Source organism: Nipponia nippon, unplaced genomic scaffold (assembly GCF_047370975.1).
Source record: "Nipponia nippon isolate SJK-2023a ecotype South Korea unplaced genomic scaffold, ASM4737097v1 scaffold_51, whole genome shotgun sequence".
Lineage (NCBI taxonomy): Eukaryota > Metazoa > Chordata > Aves > Pelecaniformes > Threskiornithidae > Nipponia > Nipponia nippon.
In genome coordinates, this window is record NW_028262371.1 from 268338 (window position 1) to 295791 (window position 27454).

Sequence of the window (27454 nt, forward strand, 5' to 3'; positions counted from 1 at the left end):
CCTCCTCCTCCTCCTCCCGCGCTGCTCCCCCCGGAAGTGCTTCCCGGCGCGCTGCTTCCGCTTCCGGTGCGCGGCGAACGCGCGCGGTGCGCGGCGGGGGGGGGGGGGGGGAGGGAGAGGAAAACGCGCATGCGCGGAGGCGGGAAAGGCGAGGAGGCGCCCGTGTCACGTGGCGGGGGAGAGGCGGGAAGCGCGGGGGGGCGGGGGGGCGGGGAGGCAGCGCCCCCTGGCGGCGGGGAGGAGCGGACGCGGGGGGGCGGAATTAATGAGGGGGTTAATTAATGTAATTAATGAGGGGGGATTAATGGGGGTTAATTAATGTAATTAATGAGGGGGGATTAATGGGGGTTAATTAATGTAATTAATGAGGGGGATTAATGGGGGTTAATTAATGTAATTAATGAGGGGGATTAATGGGGGTTAATTAATGTAATTAATGAGGGGGAATTAATGGGGGTTAATTAATGTAATTAATGAGGGGGAATTAATTAATTAATGTAATTAATGAGGGGGAATTAATGGGGGAATTAATGGGGATTAATGAGGGGGCAATTAATGAAGGGGATTTATTAATGCAATTAATGAGGGGGGAATTAATGAGGGGGGAATTAATGAGGGGGTTAATTAACGGGATTAATGAGGGGGAATTAATGGGGGTTAATTAATGAGAGGGTTAATGAGGGAGTAATTAATGAGGGGGTGAATGAGGGGTTTAATTAATGGGGGATTAATGAGGGGTAATTAATGAGGGGGAATTAATGAGGGGGATTAATTAATGTAATTAATGAGGGGGAATTAATGAGGGGGTTAATTAATGGGGGTAATTAATGAGGGGTTAATGGGGGATTCAGGAGGGGGTTAATGGGGGTTAATTAATGAGGGGGATTAATTAATGGGGGATTAATAATGGGTAATTAATAGGGGGTTAATTAATAGGGGGTTAATTAATGAAGTATATTAATGAGGGGATTAATTAATGAAGTATATTAATTAATGAGGGGGATTAATTAATGAGGGAGGTTAATTAATGAGGGGGGTTAAGGAGGGGGTTAAGGAGGGAATTAATGAGGGGGTTAATTAATGGGGGTTAATTAATGGGGTTAATTAATGGGGTAATTAATGGGGGTTAATTAATGGGGGATTCGGGGGGGTTAATGAATGAGGGAGATTAATGGGGGATTAATGATGGCTAATTAATAGGGGGTTAATTAATAGGGGTTAATTAATGAAGGACATTAATTAATGAGGGGGAACTAATGAGGGGGAATTAATGAGGGGGAATTAATGAGGGGGATTAATGGGGGATTAACGAGGGGTAATTAATAGGGGTTAATTAATGAGGGGGTTAATTAATGAGGGGGATTAATGAGGGGGTTAATGGGGATTAATAGGGGATTAATAAGGGGGTAATTAATAGGGGGTTAATTAATGAGGACGTTAATTAACGAGCACAATTTTTTCAGGGAAACGGCAAATTTGGGGGGAAATTGTGAAGTTCAGGGGTAAACGAAAAATTGGGGGGAATTGAAAACTTTGGGGGAAATTGAAAATTTTGGGGGAAATTGAAAATTTTGGGGGAAAATTTCGGGGGAAACCTGCAAATTTGGGGGGAATTTCGGGGTTTGGGGAGAAAATCGCAAATTTGGGGGGGGGGAAATTGTAAAGTTCAGGGGTAAATGAAAAATTTGGGGGGAAATTGTAAATTTGGGGGAAATTGCAAATTTGGGGGGAAATTGCAAATTTGGGGGGAATCACAAATTTTGGGGGGAAACTGCAAATTCGGGGGGGAGGGACCCACAAATTTGGAAGGGAAATTCCAAATTTTGGGGTGAAATCACAGAGTTTGGGATGAAACTGCAAATTTTTTGTGGGGGGGAATCTCAGGTTTTGGGGGGGAAGTCGCAAATTTTGGGGGGCAGGTCGCAAAATTTGGGTGGGCAATCGCAAATTTTGGGGTGGAAATTGCAAATTTGGGGGGAAATAGCAAATTTTGGGAGGAAATTGCAAAATTTGGGTGGGAAATGGCAAATTTTGGGGGGAAATTGCAAAATTTGGGGGAAATTGCAAAATTTGGGTGGGAAATCTCAAATGTTGGCTGGGAAGTGGGATATGTTGGGTGGGAAATGGCAAATGTTGGGTGGGAAATGGCAAATTTGGGGGCAAATCACTAAATTTGGGTGGGAAATGTCAGATTTGGGGGGAAATTGCAAATTTTGGGTGGGAAATTGCAAAATTTGGGTGGGAAATCACAAATTTGGGTGGGAAATCGCAAATTTGGGGGGCAAATCTCAAATTTTGGCTGGGAAATGGTAAATTTGGGGTGGGAAATGGCAAATTTGGGGGGAAATTGCAAAATTTGGGTGGGAAATCGCAAATTTGGGGGGCAAATCTCAAATTTCGGCTGGGAGATGGCAAATTTGGGGGAGGAAATTGCAAAATTTGGGGGCGAATCGCAAATTTGGGGGGCGAATCGCAAGTCGGCAATTCAAGGGGATGAAGGGGAATTCATTACCGCCCCTCCCCCCCACCCCCCTCCCCCCTTCCACAAAAAACCCAAAATTCCTCTCCATTTCGCCACCTTTTATTAAAAAAAAAAACCCCGCGCCCCTCCCCCCCGCCCCCGCCCCTCCCCCCGCGCCCCTCCCCCCTCCCCCTCCCCCCGCGCCCCTCCCCCACCCCTTTTTTTGTTTTTTTTTAACTTTTTTTGCCTTTTTTATGACACAAGACATTTTACATATTTATATAAATATCGGGGGGGGAGGGGTGAAGGGGGGAGGGGCGCCCCTCCCCCCCCATCAGTCGGAGTCGGAGGTGGGGGGCAGCATGGGGTCGGCCAGGAGGGGGAAGGGCGCCCCTTCCTCTTCCTCCTCCTCTTCCTCTTCCTCTTCCGGGAGGGGGAGGGGAGGGCGGAAGGGAGGCGGGGGGAGGGGAGGGGGGGAGGGAAAGGCGGCGCCCCTCCCCCGCCCCCCATCAGGGCCACCATCTTGGAGAGGTCCAGGCCGGCGGGGGGGGAGGGGGGAGGGGAGGAAGGGCTGGGGGGGGGAGGGGAAGGGGGGGAAAGAAAGAAGAGGGGGAGGGGTGAGGGGGGTGCACCCCCACCCCTCCCCTCCCCCCACCCAAAACCCTCGGGGGGGGGGGGGGGGGGGCGGGGCAAGCTCCCAAATTGCGGGGGGGAGGGGCCCAAAAGTTGAAGGGTGGGGGGTGAATTGGGGGGAGGGGCCCAAAATGAGGGGGAAGGGGCCCTAATGGGGGGGGGAAGGGCCCTAATGGGGGGGAGGGGAGCCCAAAAGCTGGGGGGGGGGTAGGGGGAAATGGGGGGGAGGGGCCTGAATGAAGGGGGGAGGGGCCCAAATGAGGGGGTGAAGGGGGAGGGGCCCAAATGAGGGGGGGGAGGGGCCCAATTTAAGGGGGGAGGGGCCCAAATGAGGGGGAGGGACCCAAATGAGGGGGAGGGACCCAAATGAGGGGGGAGGGGCCCGAATGGGGGGGAGGGGCCCGAGGGGGGGAGGGGCCCCAAAACCCAGGGGAGGGCCCCCAAAAAACCGGGTGGGGGAGGGGCCCCAGGGAAAACCCCCACCCCCCACCCCCCAAAACCAGCGAAAATGCCCCAAAATTCTGAGGCGGGGGAGGGGTCAGGGCACCCCGAAACCCGCGGGGGGGAGGGGCGGGGGGGGCCCCAAGTGGGGGGTGGGGGTGCCCCTCCCCCCCCCCGTTACCTTCTTGCGGTGCCACTTGTGCTGCTCCCGGCGCGGCTCCACAAACTGGGGGGGGGGGGGGGGAGGGGAGGAATTTTGGGGTGAAAAAGGGGGGTTTTGGGGTGGGGGGGGGGTGGGGTGCGGGGGGGGGGGTTTTGGGGTGAAAAGAGGGGATTTTGGGGGCTCACCGGCAAGAAGCGGGGGTCGACGGCGAAGTCGGGGCGCAGCTGGGGCTCCCCGCTCTGGCGGCCGGCGGCGGCGGGGGAGGGGAGGCGAGATTCGGGGTCCCCCCCCGGGTCCCGGAGCCCCTCCAGGCAGCGCAGCTCCAGCTGGGGAGGGCGGAGCCCCGAATCCGGGGGCGGAGACAAAATGGGGGGGATTGCAAATTTAGGGGGGAAATTGGAAATTTGGCGGGAAAATTGGAAATTTGGGGGGAAATCGGAAATTCTGGGGGAAATGGGAAATTTTCGGGGAAATTGCAAATTTGGGGGAATTGGAAATTTGGAAGGAAAATTGGAAATTTTTGGGGGGAAACTGGAAATTTTGGGGGGAAATTGGAAATTTTTGGGGGGAATTGGAAATTTGGGGGGAATTGGAAATTTCTGGGGGGAAATTAGAGATTTTTTGGGGGAAATTGCAAATTTGGGGGGAATCACAAAGTTGGGGGGGAACTGCAAATTTGGGGGGAGACAAAATTTGGGGGGATAATCGCAAATTTAGGGGGAAATTGCAAATTTAGGGGGAAACTGCAAAGTTGGGGGGAAACTGCAAAGTTGGGGGAAACACAAATTTGGGGGAATTGCAAATTTGGGGGGGCAATCACAAAGTTTGGAGAGAAATCGTAAATTTTGAAGGAAAACTTTCAAATTTTGGGGAGGAAATTGCAAATTTTTAAGGGAAATTGCCAATTTTGGGGAGGGGAATTGCAGATTTTTAAGGGAAATTGCCCATTTTGGGGAGGAAATTGCAAATTTTTAAGGGAAGTCCCCAATTTTGGGGAGGAAATTGCAAATTTTTCAGGGAAATCGCCAATTTTGGGGAGGAAATTGCCAATTTTGAAGGGAAGTCCCCAATTTTGGGGAGGAAATTGCCAATTTTTTGGGGAAATCGCCAATTTTGGGGAGGAAATTGCCAATTTTTCAGGGAAATCGCCAATTTTGGGGAGGAAATTGCCAATTTTGAAGGGAAGTCCCCAATTTTGGGGAGGAAATTGCCAATTTTTCGGGGAAATCGCCAATTTTGGGGAGGAAATTGCCAATTTTTCGGGGAAATCGCCCATTTTGGGGAGGAAATTGCAAATTTTTGAGGGAAGTCCCCAATTTTGGGGGGGAATTGCAAATTTTTAAGGGAAGTCCCTAATTTTGGGGGGGGGATTGCAAATTTTTAAGGGAAATTGCGCATTTTGGGGAGGAAATTGCCAATTTTTCAGGGAAATTGCGCATTTTGGGGAGGAAATTGCCAATTTTTGAGGGAAATTGCCCATTTTGGGGAGGAAATTGCCAATTTTTCGGGGAAATCGCCAATTTTGGGGAGGAAATTGCCAATTTTGAAGGGAAGTCCCCAATTTTGGGGAGGAAATTGCCAATTTTTCGGGGAAATCGCCCATTTTGGGGAGGAAATTGCCAATTTTTCGGGGAAATCGCCCATTTTGGGGAGGAAATTGCCAATTTTTCGGGGAAATCGCCAAATCTGGGGGGTAGGATGCTTTAAATCCCTTGGGGGGGGGGGGGGGGGGGGGGGGGGTGGATCCCAGGACCCCCAAATCTTTTTCTGGGGGTCCCGCCCCCCCCCCCCCCCCCCAAATTCATAAAAAAAAGGGGGCTACCATTTTTTTCACCCCGTTGCCCCCCCCCCCGAAACAACTCACCTCCACCAACTTCTTACTGTTCTTCTTATGGGGGGGCTCCCGAATCGCCCCGTTGGGCACCAACCGATGTTTTTGGAAAGTCAACTTCAGCCCTTCCTCCTGCGGGGGGGGGGGGGGGGGGAAGGACGGGACCCCCCAAAAAAATCAGTAGCCCCCTCCCCAAATCCGTTAGCCCCCCCCCCCTCAAATTTAAAGGGGGGGGACACCCCAAAAATCCCCGCCGGGGACTCACGTCTTTGATCTGGACGGTGAACTCCTTCTCCTCGTGGCGCAGGCGGGGGTAGGGGGGGGGGTCGGCGGCGGCGGGGGGCGGCGGGGGGGCGGGGGAGGGGTCGGGGTACCCCCCCGCGGGGCCACCAAAATCGTCGGTGGGCCACTTGCCCGACAGCACCGCTTGGCACACCAGGTCCAGCCGGCGGATCAGGGCTCGGTCCTTCCGTTTGGGGGGGGGGAGGGGACAGAGAAAAATTAGGGGGGGGGGGGGGGAAATTGGGGGGAGGGGCGGGGGGTTTTGGGGGTCGCCCCCGAAATTTGGGGGGTCCCAAAGGTGCCCCCTCCCCCCCCCCCCCAGGTTTGGGCTCACCTTGGGCCACTCGTGGAGGTGTCGGGGGGCCGGGGGGCCCCGGGGGGGGGGCCCTGGGGACCCCCCTCACCGGAGGGGGGGCGACTCCTCTTCCTCCTCCTCCTCCTCTTCCTCCTCCTCCTCCTCCTCCTCTTCCTCTTCCTCCTCCTCCTCGCAGGGGGGCTCCGCACCTGGGGTGGGGGGAGGGGGTTTTGGGGACCCCCCCGGGGAGGAGGGAGACGGGGGGGGGGGGGGGCAAAGGAGGGGGGCAAAAAGGGGGGTGGGGTGGTCCCCAAAAAGGGGGCGGCCCCAAAAGGGAGGGGGAGGGGCAAAAAGGGAGGGGGGAGGGGCAAAGGAGGAGGAATTTTGGGGTCCCACCAGGATTTTGGGGTCCCACCAGGATTTGGGGGGGTTCCTACATGGATTTTGGGGTCCCACCAGGATTTGGGGGGGTTCCTACATGGATTTTGGGGTCCCTCCAGGATTTTGGGGGGGTTCCTACATGGATTTTGGGGTCCCACCAGGATTTTGGGGTCCCACCAGGATTTTGGGGGGGTTCCTACATGGATTTTGGGGTCCCACCAGGATTTTGGGGTCCCTCCAGGATTTTGGGGGGGTTCCTACATGGATTTTGGGGTCCCACCAGGATTTTGGGGGGGTTCCTACATGGATTTTGGGGTCCCACCAGGATTTTGGGGTCCCACCAGGATTTGGGGGGGTTCCTACATGGATTTTGGGGTCCCACCAGGATTTTGGGGTCCCACCAGGATTTGGGTGGGGTTCCTACATGGATTTTGGGGTCCCACCAGGATTTGGGGGGGTTCCTACATGGATTTTGGGGTCCCACCAGGATTTGGGTGGGGTTCCTACATGGATTTTGGGGTCCCACCAGGATTTTGGGGTCCCACCAGGATTTGGGGGGGTTCCTACATGGATTTTGGGGTCCCACCAGGATTTGGGGGGGTTCCTACATGGATTTTGGGGTCCCACCAGGATTTTGGGGTCCCACCAGGATTTGGGGGGGTTCCTACATGGATTTTGGGGTCCCACCAGGATTTTGGGGTCCCACCAGGATTTTGGGGGGGTTCCTACATGGATTTTGGGGTCCCACCAGGATTTGGGTGGGGTTCCTACATGGATTTTGGGGTCCCACCAGGATTTGGGGGTCCCACCAGGATTGGGGTTCCTACATGGATTTTGGGGTCCCACCAGGATTTGGGGGGGTTCCTACATGGATTTTGGGGTCCCACCAGGATTTGGGGGGTTCCTACATGGATTTTGGGGTCCCACCAGGATTTTGGGGTCCCTCCAGGATTTTGGGGGGGTTCCTACATGGATTTTGGGGTCCCACCAGGATTTGGGGGGGTTCCTACATGGATTTTGGGGTCCCACCAGGATTTGGGGGGGTTCCTACATGGATTTTGGGGTCCCACCAGGATTTGGGGGTCCCACCAGGATTTGGGGGGGTTCCTACATGGATTTTGGGGTCCCTCCAGGATTTTGGGGGGGTTCCTACATGGATTTTGGGGTCCCACCAGGATTTTGGGGTCCCTCCAGGATTTTGGGGGGGTTCCTACATGGATTTTGGGGTCCCACCAGGATTTGGGTGGGGTTCCTACATGGATTTTGGGGTCCCACCAGGATTTGGGGGTCCCACCAGGATCTGGGGGAGGTTCCTACATGGATTTTGGGGTCCCTCCAGGATTTTGGGGGGGTTCCTACATGGATTTTGGGTCCCACCAGGATTTTGGGGTCCCACCAGGATTTGGGGGGGTCCTCTCCTCACCCCTGTCCTCGTCGCTGTCCTCCTCGCAAGACGACGACTCGGAAGCGGACGCCGACAACTTCTCCAGCTCCGAGTCCTCCTCCTCCACCACCGGTGGTGGCGGTGGGGTGGGACGGCCCAGGAGGTTCTGGGGCGGCGGCGGCGTCCCCCCCGCCTCGGCGCGAGCGCGGAGGTAACGACAGCGCGCCGTCGCGAAGGAAAACTCGGGGTCCCCCAAAATGGCGGTTTCGGGGTGAGCCAACCCGTGACGGGCGGCGCCCCGGAGAAGTTCTCCATCGTGGTGGCCCCGTTCCCACCACGGGGGGAGGTCGGGGCCCGGGGGGGGACACAGGGCCAAGCGGGCGGGGAGGAGGGGGTGACGCAGGACCTGCTCGCGGAGAAGACGGAGGAGGGACAAGCGGCGAAGACCTCGAGAAGCTCGGACGGCCGAGATGGGCGAGACGGGGATGGAAGGGTCGGGAGGTTCTGGAGAAGGTGGGGGAGAAGAAGGTTGGGGTGATGGACACCACCCTTGGGTTGGTCACCACCACCGCTGAGGTGATGGACACCCTTGGGTTGGTCACCACCACCCTTGGGTTGGTCACCACCACCCTTGGGTTGATGGTCACCACCACCGTTGGGGTGATGGACACCCTTGGGTTGATGGTCACCACCACCGTTGAGGTGATGGACACCACCCTTGGGTTGGTCACCACCACCCTTGGAGTGGTCACCACCACCGTTGGGGTGATGGACACCACCGTTGGGCTGGTCAACACCACCGCTGAGGTGATGGACACCTTTGGGGTGATGGTCACCACCCTTGGGTTGATGGTCACCACCACCGTTGGGGTGATGGACACCCTTGGGTTGGTCACCACCACCGTTGGGGTGATGGACACCACCCTTGGGTTGGTCACCACCACCAATGTTGACCCCATTGAGCTCCCCATAGGGAGCTTCAAACCCCATGGAGATGTCCTCAACCCCAAAAGGAGCTCCGTATCTCCATGGAGATGTCCCCAAACCCCATGGAGATGTCCCCAAACCCCATGGAGACGTCCCCAAACCCCACGGAGATGCCCTCAACCCCATAGGGAGCTCCATGTCTCCATGGAGATGTCCCCAAACCCCATGGAGACGTCCCCAAACCCCACAGAGATGCCCTCACCCCCATAGGGAGCTCCATATCTCCACAGAGATGTCCCCAAACCCCATGGAGACGTCCCCAAACCCCATGGAGACGTCCCCAAACCCCACAGAGATGCCCTCACCCCCATAGGGAGCTCCATATCTCCATAGAGATGTCTCCAAACCCCACGGAGATGTCCCCAAACCCCATGGAGACGTCCCCAAACCCCACAGAGATGCCCTCAACCCCACAGGAATCTCCTTATCTCCATGGAGATGTCTCCAAACCCCACGAAGATGTCCCCAAACCCCATGGAGATGTCCCCAAACCCCATGGTGACGTCCCCAAACCCCATAGGGAGCTCCATATCTCCATGGAGATGTCTCCAAACCCCATAGAGATGCCCTCACCCCCATAGTGAGCTCCATATCTCCATAGAGATGTCTCCAAACCCCACGGAGATGCCTCCAAACCCCACGAGGAGCTCCTCAACTCCATTGGGAGCCCCCCACCCGATAGCGGGGTGTCCCCTGCCCCCCCTCCCCCAATATCGGGGTCCCCCCACCCTACCGTCTCCGGGAGCGGGCGGCAGGCGGCAAACCTGCCGGCACATGGCGACGAAACCGTGGAAGAACTTGGTGAGGTTCTCGTCCGTCTTCTTCTCCAACCTGGCCAAAGCGCGGAAACGACCCCACCGGAACCGACCTCCCTCGGGATCGAACTCCACCCCGAAGGTGGAGGCCACCCGATAAAAATCCGCCTGTTCCCGCCGGGTCCACCTGCACCCCCCAAAAAAAAAAAAAAAAGAGAGGTCTCCCTTGGGGGTGCCGCACCCCAAAAATGCATGGGGGACATCTCAGCACCCCAAAAGTCCATGGGTGAGGAAGAGGAAGCCATGAGATCTTGGGCGTGGGGTTCCTGGAGGCCAAAAAGCTCGAGATGGGGGTTCCTGCACCCCAAAAATACGAATTACGGGGTCCCTGCACCCCAAAAATACGAGTTATGGGGTCTACGCACCCAAAAAAAACAAGTTATGGGGTCCTGGCACCCCAAAAATCCATGGGTGAGGGCTCTGCACCCCAAAAATCCAGGGGAGAGGGCCCTGAAGCCATGAGATCTTGGGCGTGGGGTTCCTGGAGGCCAAAAAGCTCGAGATGGGGGTTCCTGCACCCCAAAAATACGAATTACGGGGTCCCTGCACCCCAAAAATACGAGTTATGGGGTCTACGCACCCAAAAAAAACAAGTTATGGGGTCCTGGCACCCCAAAAATCCATGGGTGAGGGCTCTGCACCCCAAAAATCCAGGGGAGAGGGCCCTGAAGCCATGAGATCTTGGGCGTGGGGTTCCTGGAGGCCAAAAAGCCCGAGATGGGGGTTCCTGCACCCCAAAAATACGAATTACGGGGTCCCTGCACCCCAAAAATACGAGTTATGGGGTCGTGGCACCCCAAAAACCCAGGGGGGAGGGCTTTGCACCCCAAAATCACTGAGAACAGGGTCCCTGCACCCCAAAACCTCCCTGCATGAGCTCCCAGCACCCCAAAACTCACCTGCCCAGGCACCCAGCCCCCCAAAACAGACTCGTTGCCCCCCAAACCCCCCCTGCACAGGCTCCCAGCACCCCAAAACTCACCTGCCCAGGCTCCTGGCCCCCCAAAACCCCCCTGCAGAGGCTCCCAGCACCCCAACACCCCCCTACAGAGGCGCCCAGCACCCCAAAATCCCCTTGCAGAGGCTCCCAGCCCCCCAAAACAGGATCCTGATCCCCCAACCCCCCTGCCCAAGCTCCCGGCACCCCAAATCTCCTTGCAGAGGCTCCTGGGCCCCCAAAATCCCCCTGCCCAGGCACCCAGCCCCCCAAAACAGGCTCCTGACCCCCCAACCCCCCCCTGCCCAGGCTCCTGGCACCCCAATATCCCCTTGCATGAGGTCCCAGCACCCCATAACCCCCCTGTACAAGCTCCCAGCACCCCCAAACCCCCCTGCCCAGGCTCCCAGCACCCCAAAATCCCCCTGCAGAGGCTCCCAGCACCCCAAAAACCCCCTACACGGGCTTTTGGTACCCCAAAACCCCCCTGCCCAGGCTCCCAGCACCCCAAAATCCCCTTGCACAAGCTACCAGCACCCCAAAATCCCCCTGCAGAGGCTCCCAGCACCCCAAAATCCCCCCTATAGAGGCTCCCAGCACCCCAAAAACCCCCTACACGGGCTTTTGGTACCCCAAAACCCCCCTGCCCAGGCTCCCAGCACCCCAAAATCCCCCGTACAGACTCCCAGCACCCCAAACCCCCCCTGCCCAGGCACCCAGCCCCCCAAAACAGGCTCCTGACCCCCCAACCCCCCTGCCCAGGCTCCTGGCACCCCAATATCCCCTTGCATGAGGTCCCAGCACCCCATAACCCCCCTGTACAAGCTACCAGCACCCCAAAATCCCCCTGCAGAGGCTCCCAGCACCCCAAAATCCCCCCTATAGAGGCTCCCAGCACCCCAAAAACCCCCTACATGGGCTTTTGGTACCCCAAAACCCCCCTGCCCAGGCTCCCAGCACCCCAAAATCCCCTTGCAGAGGCTCCCAGCCCCCCAAAACCCCCCGTACAGACTCCCAGCACCCCAAACCCCCCTGCATGAGGTCTCAGCACCCCAAACCCCCCTGCCCAGGCACCCAGCCCCCCAAAACAGGCTCCTGATCCCCCAACCCCCCCTGCCCAGGCTCCCGGCCCCCCCCAACCCCCCCTTACCTCTGCTGCTTCTCCCTCCTGGCCATCTCCTTCAGCTTGCAGGCGGCTTCGCAGCGCCGCCGCCGCCGGTCCCCCCGCTCGGCCGCCTCCACCCGCAGCTGCTCCCGCTGGTAGGAACGCTGGCAGGCGGTGATCAGCCGGCGCAACCGGGCCGTCAGCACCGAACCCGGCGGCCAGGGGGGCTGGCCCGGCTGGGGGGGCTGCCCTGGGGGGGGAGAGAGGGTCAGGAGGCGCCATAGGGATCTCCCCGGGGCCCTATGGATCCCCTCGGGGCCCTATGGATCTCACTGGGGTCCTATGGATCTCCCTGGGGCCCTATGGATCTCCCCGATGCCCTATGGATCTCTTGGGGCCCTAAGGATCCCCTCAGGGCCCTATGGATCCGCTCAGGGCCCTATGGATCTTCTCAGGGCCTTATGGATCTCCCTGGGGTCCTATGGATCTCCCCGATGCCCTATGGATCTCTTCGGGGCCCTATGGATCCCCTCAGGGCCCTATGGATCTTCTCAGGGCCTTATGGATCTCCCTGGAGTCCTATGGATCTCCCCGATGCCCTATGGATCTCTTCGGGGCCCTATGGATCCCCTCAGGGCCCTATGGATCTTCTCAGGGCCTTATGGATCTCCCTGGAGTCCTATGGATCTCCCCGATGCCCTATGGATCTCTTCGGGGCCCTATGGATCTTCTCAGGGCCTTATGGATCTCCCTGGGGTCCTATGGATCTCCCCGATGCCCTATGGATCTCTTCGGGGCCCTAAGGATCCCCTCAGGGCCCTATGGATCCGCTCAGGGCCCTATGGACCTCACTGGGGCCCTATGGATCTCCCCGATGCCCTATGGATCTCTTCGGGGCCCTATGTATCCCCTCGGGGCCCTATGGATCCCCTCAGGGCCCTATGGATCTTCTCAGGGCCTTATGGACCTCACTGGGGCCCTATGGATCTCCCCGATGCCCTATGGATCTCTTCGGGGCCCTATGGATCTCACTGGGGCCCTATGGATCCCCTCAGGGCCTTATGGACCTCACTGGGGCCCTATGGATCTCCCCAATGCCCTATGGATCTCTTCGGGGCCCTATGTATCCCCTCGGGGCCCTATGGATCCGCTCAGGGCCCTACGGATCTCCCTGGGGTCCTATGGATCCCCTCGGGGCCCTATGGATCTCCCTGGGGTCCTATGGATCTCCCCGATGCCCTATGGATCTCCCTGGGGCCCTAAGGATCCCCTCCGGGCCCTATGGATCCGCTCGGGGCCCTATGGACCTTCTCAGGGCCTTATGGATCTGCTCGGGGCTCTATGGATCTCCCTGGAGTCCTATGGATCCTATGGATCCCGTCGGGGATCTCAGCAGACAGGGATATAGGAAGCGCTATAGGGATATAGGAGCTCCTATAGGGAATCCTATAGAGCTGGGGGAGCCCCAATAGAGCTGGGAGGGGAGCCCTATAGAGCTGGGGGGGGCCCTATAGGTCTGGGGGGGCTATAGAACTGGGGGGGCCCTATAGAGCTGGGGGGGCCTATAGAGCTGGGGGGGCTATAGAAGTGGGGGGCCCCCTATAGAGCTGGGGGGCCCTATAGAGCTGGGGGGGCCTATAGAGCTGGGGGGGCCTATAGAGCTGGGGGGGCCTATAGAGCTGGGGGGGGGGCTATAGAAGTGGGGGGCCCCCTATAGAGCTGGGGGGGCCCTATAGAGCTGGGGGGGCCCTATAGAGCTGGGGGGGCCTATAGAACTGGGGAGGGGCCTATAGAAGTGGGGGGCCCCCTATAGAGCTGGGGGGGGCCCTATAGAATTGGGGAGGGGCCTATAAAGCTGGAGGGGGCCCTACAGAGCTGGAGGGGGCCCTATAGAAGTGGGGGCCCCCTATAGAGCTGGGGGGGCCTATAGAGCTGGGGGGCTTATAGAGCTGGAGGGGGACCTATAGAGCTGGGGGGGCCTATAGAAGTAGGGGGCCCCCTATAGAGCTGGGGGGGCCCTATAGAACTGGGGGGGCCCTATAGAGCTGGGGGGGCTATAGAAGTAGGGGGCCCCCTATAGAGCTGGGGGGGCCCTATAGAACTGGGGGGGCCCTATAGAGCTGGGGGGGCCCTATAGAACTGGGGGGCCCTATAGAAGTAGGGGGGCCCTATAGAGCTGGGGGGGCCCTATAGAACTGGGGGGGCCCTATAGAGCTGGGGGGGCCTATAGAAGTAGGGGGCCCCCTATAGAGCTGGGGGGGCCCTATAGAAGTAGGGGGGCCCTATAGAGCTGGGGGGCCTATAGAAGTAGGGGGCCCCCTATAGAGCTGGGGGGGCCCTATAGAACTGGGGGGCCCTATAGAACTGGGGGGGGCCTATAGAAGTAGGAGGCCTCCTATAGAGCTGGGGGGGGCCCTATAGAGCTGGAGGGTCCCTATAGAGCTGGGGGGGCCTATAGAAGTGGGGGGCCCCCTATAGAGCGCCCCCCCTTACCTTCGTCCCCGTCCACCACCGAGATCTCCTCGTCCAGCAGCATCAGGGGGTCGGTCTGGGGGGGGGGGGGGGGGGCATTAGGGTCCCCCCCATCCCCCCCCCAAATGTTTGGGGGGGTAAATTGGGGGGGGAGGGGGAAAGGAGGGGGGAGGGGTAGATTTGGGGGGGGGGGGGAGGGAGGGGGTGGCCCCCCCCCGTTTTTGTCACCTCGTCGTCCACCTCCTTGGCCGCCCCCGGGAGGGGTTTGTACTCGGGGTCCTCGCAGTCCTTCTCGAAATCCACGCTGCGAGGGGGGAACCCCAAAAATGAACACCCCCAAAAACCCAACCCCCCCAAACCCCCCGCAACCCCCAAAACCCCTCCCCCACCCCCGGAAAACCCCGCCGACACCCCAAAAATCGATGCCCCCCCCCCCCAGGGTGCCCCAGTTTGTAGGGGTTGAACTCAGCCCGGCCTGCAGCCGGTCGGTATTAGCATGGCGTGGTCATCATCGGCACCCCCAAAAACGGGGGGGGGGTCCCCCCAAAATGGGGGGGTCCCCGAAAGCGCAGGGGGTCCCCGAAAAGAAAGGCGGGGGGTGGGGGGGTCCCCTGAAAACGAGGGGGCCCCGAAAGTGGAAGGGGTAAAATGGGGTTGGGGGATGGGGGTAGAGCCCAAAATGGGGCTGGGGGACCCCAAAAGGAGGCGGGGGGACCCTGAAACCCCCCATCGTGGGGTCAGGGCACCCCAAAATGGGGCTGGGGGGGGGGTTGGGGTACCCCAAAAGGGGCTGGGGGACCCCAAAATGAGGCTGAAACACCCCAAAATGGGGCTGGGGGGGGTTGGGGTACCCCAAAAGGGGCTGGGGGACCCCAAAATGAGGCTGAAACACCCCAAAATGGGGCTGGGGCACCCCAAAACCCCTCAGAAAGGAGTTGAGGGACCCTAAAAAGGGGCTGGAGCCCCCCAAAATGGGGCTGGGGCACCCTAAAACACCCCAGAAAGGGGCTGGGGCACCCTAAAATGGGGCTGGGGCACCCTGAAGCCCCCAAGAGTGGGGTCAGGGCACCCCAAAATGGGGCTGGGGGACCCCAAAATGAGGCTGGAGAACCCCAAAACCCCCCGGAAAGGGGCTGGGGGACCCCAAAAAGGGGCTGGGGCACCCCAAAACCCCTCAGAAAGGAGCTGGGGGACCCCAAAATGGGGCTGGGGGACCCCAAAATGGGGCTGGGGCACCCTGAAGCCCCCAATAGTGGGGTCAGGACACCCCAAAAAAGGGCTGGAGCCCCCCAAAATGGGGCTGGGGGACCCCAAAATGAGGCTGGAGAACCCCAAAACCCCCCGGAAAGGGGCTGGGGGACCCCAAAAAGGGGCTGGGGGACCCCAAAACCCCTCAGAAAGGAGCTGGGGGACCCCAAAATGGGGCTGGGGCACCCTGAAGCCCCCAATAGTGGGGTCAGGACACCCCAAAAAAGGGCTGGAGCCCCCCAAAATGGGGCTGGGGGACCCCAAAATGGGGCTGGGGGACCCCAAAACCCCCCTGAAAGGGGCTGGGGGACCCCAAAAAGGGGCTGGGGGACCCCAAAACCCCTCAGAAAGGAGCTGGGGGACCCCAAAATGGGGCTGGGGGACCCCAAAACCCCTCAGAAAGGAGCTGGGGGACCCCAAAATGGGGCTGGGGGACCCCAAAATGGGGCTGGGGGACCCCAAAACCCCCCCGAAAGGGGCTGGGGGACCCCAAAATGGGGCTGGAGCCCCCCAAAATGGGGCTGGGGCACCCCAAAACCCCTCAGAAAGGGGCTGGGGGACCCCAAAATGGGGCTGGGGGACCGCAAAACCCCTCAGAAAAGAGCTGGGGACCCCAAAATGGGGCTGAAACACCCCAAAATGGGGCTGGGGCACCCCAAAGCCTCCCCAGAAAGCGACCGGAGCACCCCAGACCCCCCCAAATTAGGCCTAAAACATCCCCAAAAAGCTCCAAAACGCCCCAAATTTATTTTTTTTTTTTGGGGGGGGGGGGGGGGTGTCTGTCCCCCCCAAACTCACCCTTCCCCGACGTCCAAGCGCTGCTCGGCAGCGATAGCCTTCTCGTCGGGGCGGCCGGCTTTCTCCAAGAAGCAGAGCGCGGGGTCGGCGCGCATGGTGTTGTATTTCTCGTAGCCTGCTCCCCGAAAAAAAGGGGGGGGACGCCCTGTCACGACCCCCAATTCTGCCGCTTTTCACCCCAAAACTGCCCCCCCCCCCCACGTCAACGTACCGTGTTTGAAGACCCCGATGAGGAGGGATTTGTCGGCTTCGGCGTCCCACCAAGCGGTCGGGACCTCCAGCTGCTCCACCAGCGGGAACCAGATGTCGATCTCGCTGTTAGGGGGGGAAATGGGGGGATTGGCGGGTGGGGGGGAGGGCAGGGTACCTCAAAAAGGGGCTGGGGCACCCCAAAATAGGTCTGGAGCTCCTCAAACCACCCCAGAAAGGGTCTGGAGCACCCCAAAACACCCCAAAGTTGGGCTGGAGCACCCCAAGATGTGGTGGAGCACCTCAAAGAGGTTCTGGAGGACCTCAAACCACCCCAGAAAGGGTGAGGAAGACACCAAGACACCCCAAAGTTGGGCTGGAGCACCTCAAACACGTTCTGGAGGACATCAAACCACCTCACAGTGGGGTTGGAGCACCCCAAAGAGACCCTGGAGCACCTCGAGGAGGGTCTGGAGGACCTCAAACCACCCCAGAAAGGGTCTGGAACACCCCAAAGAGACCCTGGAGCACCTCAAGGAGGGTCTGGAGGACCTCAAACCACCCCAGAAAGGGTCTGGAGCACCCCAAAACACCCCAAAGTTGGGCTGGAGCACCTCAAAGAGGGTCTGGAGGACCTCAAAACACCTCACAGTGGGGTTGGAGCACCCCAAGACACCCCAAAGTTGGGCTGGAGCACCCCAAGATGGGCTGGAGCACCCCAAAGAGGGTCTGGAGAACCTGAAACCACCTCACAGTGGGGTTGGAGCACCCCAAAGAGACCCTGGAGCACCTCAAGGAGGGTCTGGAGGACCTCAAACCACCCCAGAAAGGGTCTGGAGCACCCCAAAGAGACCCTGGAGCACCTCAAGGAGGGTCTGGAGGACATCAAACCACCCCAGAAAGGGTCTGGAGCACCCCAAATTGACCCTGGAGCACCTCAAGGAGGGTCCGGAGGACCTCAAACCACCCCAGAAAGGGTCTGGAGCACCCCAAAACACCCCAAAGTTGGGCTGGAGCACCCCAAAGAGGGTCTGGAGGACCTCAAAACACCTCACAGTGGGGTTGGAGCACCCCAAGACACCCCAAAGTTGGGCTGGAGCACCCCAAAGAGGGTCTGGAGGACCTCAAAACACCTCACAGTGGGGTTGGAGCACCCCAAGACACCCCAAAGTTGGGCTGGAGCACCCCAAGATGGGCTGGAGCACCCCAAAGAGACCCTGGAGCATCTCAAGGAGGGTCCGGAGGACCTCAAACCACCCCAGAAAGGGTCTGGAACACCCCAAAGAGACCCTGGAGCACCTCAAGGAGGGTCTGGAGGACCTCAAACCACCCCAGAAAGGGTCTGGAGCACCCCAAAGAGACCCTGGAGCACCTCAAGGAGGGTCCAGAGGACCTCAAAACACCCCAGAAAGGGTCTGGAGCACCCCAAAGAGACCCTGGAGCACCTCAAGGAGGGTCCAGAGGACCTCAAAACACCCCAGAAAGGGTCTGGAGCACCCCAAAGAGACCCTGGAGCACCTCAAGGAGGGTCTGGAGGACCTCAAACCACCCCAGAAAGGGTCTGGAGCACCCCAAAACACCCCAAAGTTGGGCTGGAGCACCTCAAAGAGGGTCTGGAGGACCTCAAAACACCTCACAGTGGGGTTGGAGCACCCCAAGACACCCCAAAGTTGGGCTGGAGCACCCCAAGATGGGCTGGAGCACCCCAAAGAGGGTCTGGAGAACCTGAAACCACCTCACAGTGGGGTTGGAGCACCCCAAAGAGACCCTGGAGCATCTCAAGGAGGGTCCGGAGGACCTCAAACCACCCCAGAAAGGGTCTGGAACACCCCAAAGAGACCCTGGAGCACCTCAAGGAGGGTCCGGAGGACCTCAAACCACCCCAGAAAGGGTCTGGAGCACCCCAAAGAGACCCTGGAGCACCTCAAGGAGGGTCTGGAGGACCTCAAACCACCCCAGAAAGGGTCTGGAACACCCCAAAAGACCCCAAAGTTGGGCTGGAGCACCTCAAAGAGGGTCTGGAGGACCTCAAAACACCTCACAGTGGGGTTGGAGCACCCCAAGACACCCCAAAGTTGGGCTGGAGCACCCCAAGATGGGCTGGAGCACCCCAAAGAGACCCTGGAGCATCTCAAGGAGGGTCCGGAGGACCTCAAACCACCTCACAGTGGGGTTGGAGCACCCCAAAGAGACCCTGGAGCACCTCAAGGAGGGTCTGGAGGACCTCAAACCACCCCAGAAAGGGTCTGGAACACCCCAAATTGACCCTGGAGCACCTCAAGGAGGGTCCGGAGGACCTCAAACCACCCCAGAAAGGGTCTGGAACACCCCAAAGAGACCCTGGAGCACCTCAAGGAGGGTCTGGAGGACCTCAAACCACCCCAGAAAGGGTCTGGAGCACCCCAAAACACCCCAAAGTTGGGCTGGAGCACCCCAAAGAGGGTCTGGAGGACCTCAAAACACCTCACAGTGGGGTTGGAGCACCCCAAGACACCCCAAAGTTGGGCTGGAGCACCCCAAAGAGGGTCTGGAGGACCTCAAACCACCTCACAGTGGGGTTGGAGCACCCCAAAGAGACCCTGGAGCACCTCAAGGAGGGTCTGGAGGACCTCAAACCACCCCAGAAAGGGTCTGGAGCACCCCAAGGAAGGTCTCGTGGACTCACCTGGCCACCGCCCCCGCCAACACCTTCTCCGCCTGGTCCCCGATCACCTCCTGTCGCAGGTAGTAGAGCATCCGTACCCTCAGCAGAACCCTGGGAAGCGGTGGGATGGGACGGTCAACCAAAAAGAAAGCAGGGTGGGGGACGTTTGGGGAGAAGAAGACCTCCAAGAAGACCTCAACCCACTTGTTGCATTGATGCTTGAGGTGCTTCTTGTAGCTCTCGTCTTGGAAGAGGGTGTCGGGGTTGTACTTGCGGATCCACTCGGCTTTGTGGACATCAAAGGTGCTTTGGGATTTGACCTTCTTCCCCTTCCGACCTCGAGGAACCGGGATGGAAAGACCTGGAGAAAACCAACGGAAGAAGGAGAAGAAAAAAAAAGGTCAAGGTGGGACCTCGAGAGGTCCTCGGTTGTCCCTCAAGTCCTGTAGACCCTCACCCGAGTGGTTTTGGAGCTCCTTGGCCTTGCCGTTCTCGGTGGGGCTGATGAGGTCCCAGATGAAGCCTTTGATGTTCTCGTCACCGCGATAGTGGAGAAGACAGTAGACCAAGATGGCCCGGCAGATGGTCTCCACGTCTCGTTCCGAAAGACGTCGCTTGAAGCGTCCGTGGGAGAGGATCTCCCGCCATCGGCCCCAGCTGGCGGTGGAGAAGGCGGTCAGCGGCCGGGGAGGTCCCTGGCTGGCGTTTCCCCACCTCCCAGCATCCATCTCCACCGAGGATCTCCTTGGGGTTGCCACCAGAGAAGTGGTGGACTTGGTCTTGGTCTAATCTCTCCCCCAACCATCTGCTGGTGGTTGCCACCACAGCAGAGGTGGACCTGGACCTGTTCTGCTCTCCCACCCAACTATCTGCTCATGGTTGCCACCAGAGAAGACCTGCTCTCCTCTCTCCCCCAACCATCTGCTCATGGTTGCCACCAGAGCAGAGCTGGACCTTCTCTGCTCTCCTCATGCTTGCCACCACGAGAGAGTTCACCTTGGACTTGAGCTGCTCTCTCCACCAAGTATCTGCTCATGGTTGCCACCAGAGCAGAGCTGGAGCTTCTCCGTTCTCCTCCAAGCATCTCCTCCTGGTTGCCACCAGACCACGCCTGGACCTCAGCTGCTCCCTCCACCAAGAACCTCCTCCTGGTTGCCACCACAGCACGCCTGGACCTCAGCTGCTCCCTCCACCAAGAACCTCCTCCTGGTTGCCACCACAGCACACCTGGACCTCAGCTGCTCCCACCAAGAACCTCCTCTGGTTGCCACCAGACCACACCTGGACCTCAGCTGCTCCCTCCACCAAGAACCTCCTCCTGGTTGCCACCAGAGCACGCCTGGACCTCAGCTGCTCCCACCAAGAACCTCCTCCTGGTTGCCACCAGACCACACCTGGACCTCAGCTGCTCCCTCCACCAAGAACCTCCTCCTGGTTGCCACCAGACCACACCTGGACCTCAGCTGCTCCCTCCACCAAGAACCTCCTCCTGGTTGCCACCAGACCACACCTGGACCTCAGCTGCTCCCTCCACCAAGAACCTCTTCCTGGTTGCCACCAGAGCACGCCTGGACCTCAGCTGCTCCCACCAAGAACCTCCTCCTGGTTGCCACCAGACCACACCTGGACCTCAGCTGCTCCCTCCACCAAGAACCTCCTCCTGGTTGCCACCACAGCACACCTGGACCTCAGCTGCTCCCTCCACCAAGAACCTCCTCCTGGTTGCCACCAGACCACACCTGGACCTCAGCTGCTCCCACCAAGAACCTCCTCCTGGTTGCCACCAGACCACACCTGGACCTCAGCTGCTCCCTCCACCAAGAACCTCCTCCTGGTTGCCACCAGACCACACCTGGACCTCAGCTGCTCCCTCCACCAAGAACCTCTTCCTGGTTGCCACCAGAGCACGCCTGGACCTCAGCTGCTCCCACCAAGAACCTCCTCCTGGTTGCCACCAGACCACACCTGGACCTCAGCTGCTCCCTCCACCAAGAACCTCCTCCTGGTTGCCACCAGAGCACGCCTGGACCTCAGCTGCTCCCTCCACCAAGAACCTCCTCCTGGTTGCCACCAGACCACACCTGGACCCAAGCCCGTCCTCACCCATAGACCAGGAGGTGCTTCTCCACGCGGAAGCAGTCGGTGCGACCGTAGGCGTGGTGCAAGGCGTGGTGGTGCCGGTCGTGACGACGGGACCGAGGTCTCTCCTCATCTTCGCTCTCCAGGTCCGAGAACTCCACCAGGTCATCGTCCCGAAGCGTGCTGAAGTGTCGCGTCTGCTTCCGCACCCGCGGCGTGTCGATCACCAGGTTGTTCTGGAAACCGGGATGGAAGCAAACCAATCAGGCGCCGCCCCGCCTCCGTCCTACCACCGCCCCACCACCGCGGTTGTCTTCTCCGACCTTGCTGTTCAGCAGGTCCAGGTCAAGGTCGGCTTTCTTGGCCCACTTCTGCCAGAAGTTGGGGTCATCCAAAGCGATGTCGGTGCGGTTTTCGGAAGCCACGAAGCTCGCCTGGGGTGGGATGAAGAATTGGAGATGTTCACGGACACTTCCGAGGTGGGACATGTCCCCCTCGACGGTGGGAAGAGGACTCGGAGGTACCTTGGCGAAGGTGGAACCCTTCCCCTCGCTCTCGATGGTGATGGTGGTGGTGCGACGCAGCAGGATCTGGTCTATGTCCTCCTCGCAGAACTTGGAACCTTCGTCGTCCTCTTCCATGATGGCGGCGTAGGCCCCCTTGCGCAACAGGTCCTCGATCTCCTTTTTGGAGAACTGCTGGATCTGCCGGGAGGGTGGAGAAGAGGATTGAGGGCGGGGCGATCCCGCAGGGCTCCAGGCCCCACCCCAAACCACCCCCAAGCCCCACGTCCCTCGAGATTAAGGTCTTCACAACCTGTTGCCCTTGGAGGACCTCAGCCTTGAGGCCTTCAGACCACGTTTCTCTTGGAGGACACCATCCCCGTGGTCTTCACACCCCGTTTCCCTTGGAGAACCCCTTCCTTAAGGTCTTCACACCCCGTTTCCCTTGGAAGACCTCATCCCCAAGATCTCCACGCCCCGTTTCCCTTGGAGAACCCCATCCCCGTGGTCTTCACACCCCATTCCCCTTGGAAGATCCCCATCTCCATGGTCTTCACACCCTGTTTCTCTTGGTGAACCCCTTCCTCAAGATCTCCACGCCCCGTTTCCCTTGGAGAACCCCATCCCCACGGTCTTCACACCCCGTTTCCCTTGGAAGATCCCATCTCCAAGATCTCCACGCCCAATTTCCCTTGGAGAACCCCATCCCCGCGGTCTTCACACCCCGTTTCCCTTGGAAGATCCCCATCTCCATGGTCTTCACACCCCGTTTCCCTTGGAAGACCTCATCCCCAAGATCTCCACGCCCCGTTTCCCTTGGAGAACCCCATCCCCGCGGTCTTCACACCCCGTTTCCCTTGGAAGATCCCATCTCCATGGTCTTCACACCCCGTTTCCCTTGGAAGACCTCATCCCCAAGATCTCCACGCCCCGTTTCCCTTGGAGAACCCCATCCCCGCGGTCTTCACACCCCATTTCCCTTGGAAGATCCCCATCTCCATGGTCTTCACACCCTGTTTCTCTTGGTGAACCCCTTCCTCAAGATCTCCACGCCCCGTTTCCCTTGGAGAACCCCATCCCCACGGTCTTCACACCCCGTTTCCCTTGGAAGATCCCATCTCCATGGTCTTCACACCCCGTTTCCCTTGGAAGACCTCATCCCCAAGATCTCCACGCCCCGTTTCCCTTGGAGAACCCCATCCCCGCGGTCTTCACACCCCGTTTCCCTTGGAAGATCCCCATCTCCATGGTCTTCACACCCCGTTTCCCTTGGAAGATCCCCATCTCCATGGTCTTCACACCCCGTTTCCCTTGGAAGACCTCATCCCCAAGATCTCCACACCCCGTTTCCCTTGGAAGACCCAATCCCCGTGGTCTTCACGCCCCGTTTCCCTTGGAGAACCCCATCCCCAAGATCTCCACACCCCGTTTCCCTCCGAAGTCCCCTTTTTACCCCGGCGATGTTGCCCTCCCGTCCGCTCATGGACTGCAGCACCGCTTTGTCGAGCCCCAACTTGAGGCTGGCCTTATCGAACATCTCCCGCTCGTAGGAATTCCGCGTGATGAGGCGATAGACCTTCACCGCCTTGCTCTGCCCGATCCGGTGACACCGCGCTTGAGCCTGGAGGAAGACGTTGATAGGTCAAGCCCGGTTGAAGACAACGCGACGCCGAAGCGGCGGGGTGGACCTGGTGGTCACCTGGAGGTCGTTTTGGGGGTTCCAATCGGAATCGAAGATGATGCAGGTGTCGGCGGCGGTGAGGTTGATGCCCAACCCCCCCGCCCGCGTGCAGAGGAGGAAGACGAAACGATCCGAGTCGGGTTTGCTGAAGCGATCGATGGCGGCTTGGCGGAGGTTACCCCGTACCCGTCCATCGATCCGCTCGTAGAGGTACCTACGGAGAGGGGTCACCAGAACCGCGGGTCCAGGAGGCCACCGAGGTCCTCCCCCGGCCCCACCCGTCGTCCCTTTCGTCCCACCTCTCACCTCTTCTGGATGAGGTAGTCCTCCAAAATGTCGAGGCAGCGCACCATCTGGGAGAAGATGAGCACCTTGTGGCCGCCGGCCTTCAGCTTGGGCAGCAGCTTGTCGATGAGCACCAGCTTGCCGGCCGAGCGGACCATGGCCTGGAGATGGAAGTCGTGGGGGACGTGGTGGTGGCAAGATTCCCGAAATTCGGCCAAGATCTTCTCCTCCGCGCCTGTCGGGTGAAGACGGGACCATCAGTGGGGTGGGGAGACCTTCTCGGGAGACACCCCACCTAAAGCAAGACTTGAGGAGCGTCAAAGCCCAACTAGATGAGCTTGGAGGACCTCCTCCACCATGACACCGAGCCCAACAGACGGCTCTACGGAGGCCAGGAGAAGCAGGGACAGGACGGCGTTGACCCCTGAGGTTGTCCACCGGTGGTGGGAGGACGAGGGACACCCCGCCACGCCCTTGCCCACCCCCGGGCTCCTCACCGTTGATGAGGTAGGGGTGGTTGCAACACTTGCGCAGTTCCATCATGGTGTTGAGGAGGTTGGGCATGTTGGTGTGACCGGCGCCTTTGGAGAGGAAGGAGAAGTTCTTCTCCAGGATGGCCCGGTAGTATTTCTTCTGAATATTGGTCAACTCCACCTCAATGATGGTCTCCTGTTTGGGCGCCAAGTTCTTCTCCACGTCCTCCTTCAACCGACGGAGCATCATGGGCTTGAGAATGGCCTGGAGCTTCTGCACCTATGGGTGGGACCGGTGTGGAGAAGTCACCGCAGGCCGGGCAGGACCCAGGTGGCCCAGGGAAGGGTTTGGGGTCCTCGCGATGTCCTCACCTGCTCCTCTGTCTTGAGGTCCCCAAAATCCTTGAGGAATTCTGCTTCAGAAGGGAACTGGGAAGGCTCCAGGAAGTGGAGGAGGCTGAAGAGTTCTTCCACCGTGTTTTGGAGCGGGGTGCCCGTCAAGAGGACTTTGTGTTCCTGAGGACCAGGGGGTGCAGAACGTTAGGGTTTGGGGTGGGACGGGCCCAAACATCTCCAGATGCAACCAAGACCCCACACGCACCTTCAGGACCATCCCATAGGGAGTGGGATGAGCCCAAACATCTCCAGATGCAACCAAGACCCCACACGCACCTTCAGGACCATCCCATGGGGCGTGGGATGAGCCCAAACATCTCCAGATGCAACCAAGACCCCACACGCACCTTCAGGACCAACCCTCGGGGGGTGGAACGGGCCCAAACATCTCCAGATGCAACCAAGACCCCACACGCACCTTCAGGACCAACCCTTGGGGGGTGGAACAGGCCCAAACATCTCCAGATGCAACCAAGACCCCACACGCACCTTCAGGACCATCCCATAGGGAGTGGGATGAGCCCAAACATCTCCAGATGCAACCAAGACCCCACACGCACCTTCAGGACCATCCCATGGGGCGTGGGATGAGCCCAAACATCTCCAGATGCAACCAAGACCCCACACGCACCTTCAGGACCATCCCATAGGGAGTGGGATGAGCCCAAACATCTCCAGATGCAACCAAGACCCCACACGCACCTTCAGGACCAACCCTTGGGGGGTGGGACAGGCCGAAACATCTCCAGATGCAACCAAGACCCCACACGCACCTTCAGGACCAACCCTTGGGGGGTGGAACAGGCCCAAACATCTCCAGATGCAACCAAGACCCCACACGCACCTTCAGGACCATCCCATAGGGAGTGGGATGAGCCCAAACATCTCCAGATGCAACCAAGACCCCACACGCACCTTCAGGACCATCCCATAGGGAGTGGGATGAGCCCAAACATCTCCAGATGCAACCAAGACCCCACACGCACCTTCAGGACCAACCCTTGGGGGTGGGACAGGCCGAAACATCTCCAGATGCAACCAAGACCCCACACGCACCTTCAGGACCAACCCTTGGGGGGTGGAACAGGCCCAAACATCTCCAGATGCAACCAAGACCCCACACGCACCTTCAGGGAACCCCGCTCTGCCCCACGGAGAGGAGTTGGGGTCTCCCCCATCCCCTTCTCCACCCCCACCCCATCTCTCACCAGGTCCATGTGCTTGAGGCTGTCGAGCAGCTTGCAGTTGCGGTTCTTCAGGCGATGGGCCTCGTCGATGATGACGCAACGCCACTCGATCTCCCGTAACTCGGGACAGTCGGAGAGAATCATCTCGAAAGTGGTGATGAGGGCGTCAAACTTGTAGGCTCCGGGGATGAGACGACCCTGGGGTGGGGAGGAAGGTAAGGAGATGGCTTCAAACTGGTTCTCAAAGCTTGGGAAAGGGGTTCATGGGAAGGTCCTGAGGTCAAGAAGAGCCAAAGCCACCCCTACCCGCGAGTCCTTGCAGTACATCTCGTACTGTTGGATCATCTGCCTGGAGGCCAAACTGCCGTGGTAGACGATGCTGTTCATCTCCGTCCAGGTGTTGAACTCCCGTTCCCAGTTGGTGATGGTGGAGAGGGGAGCGATGACCAAGAAAGGACCGCGGATGCCGACGTTGTAGACCTCTTGCAAGAAGGCGATGGATTGGATGGTCTTACCCAAGCCCATCTCGTCGGCCAAGATGCAGTTCTGCCTGCGGGGAGGCGAAGGAGGCGGCCGGTTGGGGGTTGGGAGGCGGTGGCGACGTCCTCCGGTTGTCCCCTCCCACCCTCTTCCACCACTCGCCTGTTGTACCAGTTGAAGAGCAACCAGTTGACCCCTTCCAGTTGGTATTCGCGAAGCTGGTTGTGGTTCTTGTACTCGTGGGAGAGCTCCAGTTTCTTCCAAGAACCGGCTTGGGGACGGGGCTGGGAGAAGAAAGGAGAAGACGTGGAGAGGACATGGGGCCCTGCCGGAATTTGGGACGCGGGGAAGAGGGGGGAGGTGACGCTCACCAAGCGCTTGAGTTCCGGATGCCGGGCTTGGATACGCTTAAATTCTCCGATTTTTCCTTCGTCTACGTCCTCCTTGAGCTCCCAAGTGCTGTCCTCGTAGGGTAGGGAGCACCACTTCACCAAGTAGTAGACCACCGGCTGCAACCAGAAGGGGGTGGGACACAAAAAAGGGGGCGGGACATAAAAAAAGGGGCGTCGGTGATGGGGAACCCCGTTTTTGGGGACGGGGGTGCACCGCCATCCCGTCCTCACCTCCCCGTTGTCCTTATCGACGCTGTGGGACTCGTCCAAGATGCGGTCTACCTCTACGTAGTCGGGGTTGAAGGGTTCTTCGTCCTTTGGAGGAGGTGACGGGGGGCGCGGTGAGTGGTCTCCCCCCAAGCCCCGCCCTCCCCAAACCCCGCCCCCCCCCCCCAAACCCCCCAGCACCTCGTGGAAGAAGTGTCGCATCTGCGTCATCTTCGTCTTGAACCTCTTCAGCTTCTGGTGGATCCTCTTGTCCTTCTCCAACTGGTCGATGGTGGCCCACTCGCAGTGGAGGTAGGAGCTGGGGGCGGGGACAAAACCGGCACGCCCGCGTGACAAAGCCACCCGCCCCGCCCCCGCCGAAGCTTTTTGGGGTCGGCGCAACGGCGGCGCGCAAAAAAATCCCTTCTCGGAGGTCCACCCCGTTGGAGTTGGCCCACCCGCGCCTCCCTCCGTTGGGTTTGTAGAGCTCGACCCAACGTCGTGGTCCAACCAGGAGGCCACCGATGGGCGGTGGGGGCCCGGTGACCTCAGAGGACAACCCCCACCTTGATCCCACCTCATCCGGCCACCTACTAGTTCTTGTATTTGACGAAAAACTCCTCCGATTCAGTGAACTGCCCCGACGGAAGCTGAGGAGAACCAGGTGAGGACGTCAGCGTGGGCAAAACGCCGGCAAAACGCCGG

General features: G+C 59.3%; 3 protein-coding genes across 5 annotated transcripts in view; 1 reads left to right on the top strand and 2 right to left on the bottom strand.

Annotated features, from left to right (window-relative positions):
* Window positions 1-2777: 2777 nt before the first annotated feature.
* On the bottom strand, window positions 2778-6190 carry LOC148051900 (ATP-dependent chromatin remodeler CHD8-like; the record flags this gene model as incomplete). Its single annotated transcript, XM_087734990.1, has 6 exons — window positions 2778-3032; window positions 3717-3761; window positions 3884-4024; window positions 5563-5661; window positions 5795-5995; window positions 6146-6190. Coding segments are annotated over 6 exons (768 nt in total), but the record flags the coding sequence as incomplete, so codon positions are not given.
* Window positions 6187-27454, bottom strand: part of CHD8 (chromodomain helicase DNA binding protein 8) — a 41645-nt gene continuing 20377 nt past the window's right edge. For 2 of the 3 annotated variants that reach the window (XM_087734956.1, XM_087734957.1), the window contains 26 exons: window positions 27344-27399; window positions 26951-27068; window positions 26774-26857; window positions 26522-26659; window positions 26313-26434; window positions 25977-26220; window positions 25692-25868; window positions 24460-24603; window positions 24112-24367; window positions 23636-23849; window positions 23348-23543; window positions 23102-23269; window positions 21670-21849; window positions 21469-21579; window positions 21170-21381; window positions 19524-19723; window positions 19271-19427; window positions 19088-19177; window positions 16445-16548; window positions 16234-16348; window positions 14416-14491; window positions 14209-14263; window positions 11761-11965; window positions 9592-9800; window positions 7911-8375; window positions 6187-6315 (listed from right to left, as the gene is read on the bottom strand). In XM_087734956.1, the coding sequence (XP_087591082.1) occupies window positions 6212-6315; window positions 7911-8375; window positions 9592-9800; window positions 11761-11965; window positions 14209-14263; window positions 14416-14491; window positions 16234-16348; window positions 16445-16548; window positions 19088-19177; window positions 19271-19427; window positions 19524-19723; window positions 21170-21381; window positions 21469-21579; window positions 21670-21849; window positions 23102-23269; window positions 23348-23543; window positions 23636-23849; window positions 24112-24367; window positions 24460-24603; window positions 25692-25868; window positions 25977-26220; window positions 26313-26434; window positions 26522-26659; window positions 26774-26857; window positions 26951-27068; window positions 27344-27399 (4200 nt within the window). In that variant the 3' untranslated portion in view covers window positions 6187-6211. The remainder of the gene's footprint in view (window positions 6316-7910; window positions 8376-9591; window positions 9801-11760; window positions 11966-14208; window positions 14264-14415; window positions 14492-16233; window positions 16349-16444; window positions 16549-19087; window positions 19178-19270; window positions 19428-19523; window positions 19724-21169; window positions 21382-21468; window positions 21580-21669; window positions 21850-23101; window positions 23270-23347; window positions 23544-23635; window positions 23850-24111; window positions 24368-24459; window positions 24604-25691; window positions 25869-25976; window positions 26221-26312; window positions 26435-26521; window positions 26660-26773; window positions 26858-26950; window positions 27069-27343; window positions 27400-27454) is intronic. The other variant, XM_087734958.1, reaches the window with a different exon arrangement.
* Window positions 16564-18687, top strand: LOC148051901 (uncharacterized). The gene is made up of 3 exons (XM_087734998.1): window positions 16564-16579; window positions 16783-18594; window positions 18662-18687. The coding sequence occupies exons 1-3, from the start codon at window positions 16564-16566 to the stop codon at window positions 18685-18687; spliced, it is 1854 nt and encodes a 617-aa protein (XP_087591124.1).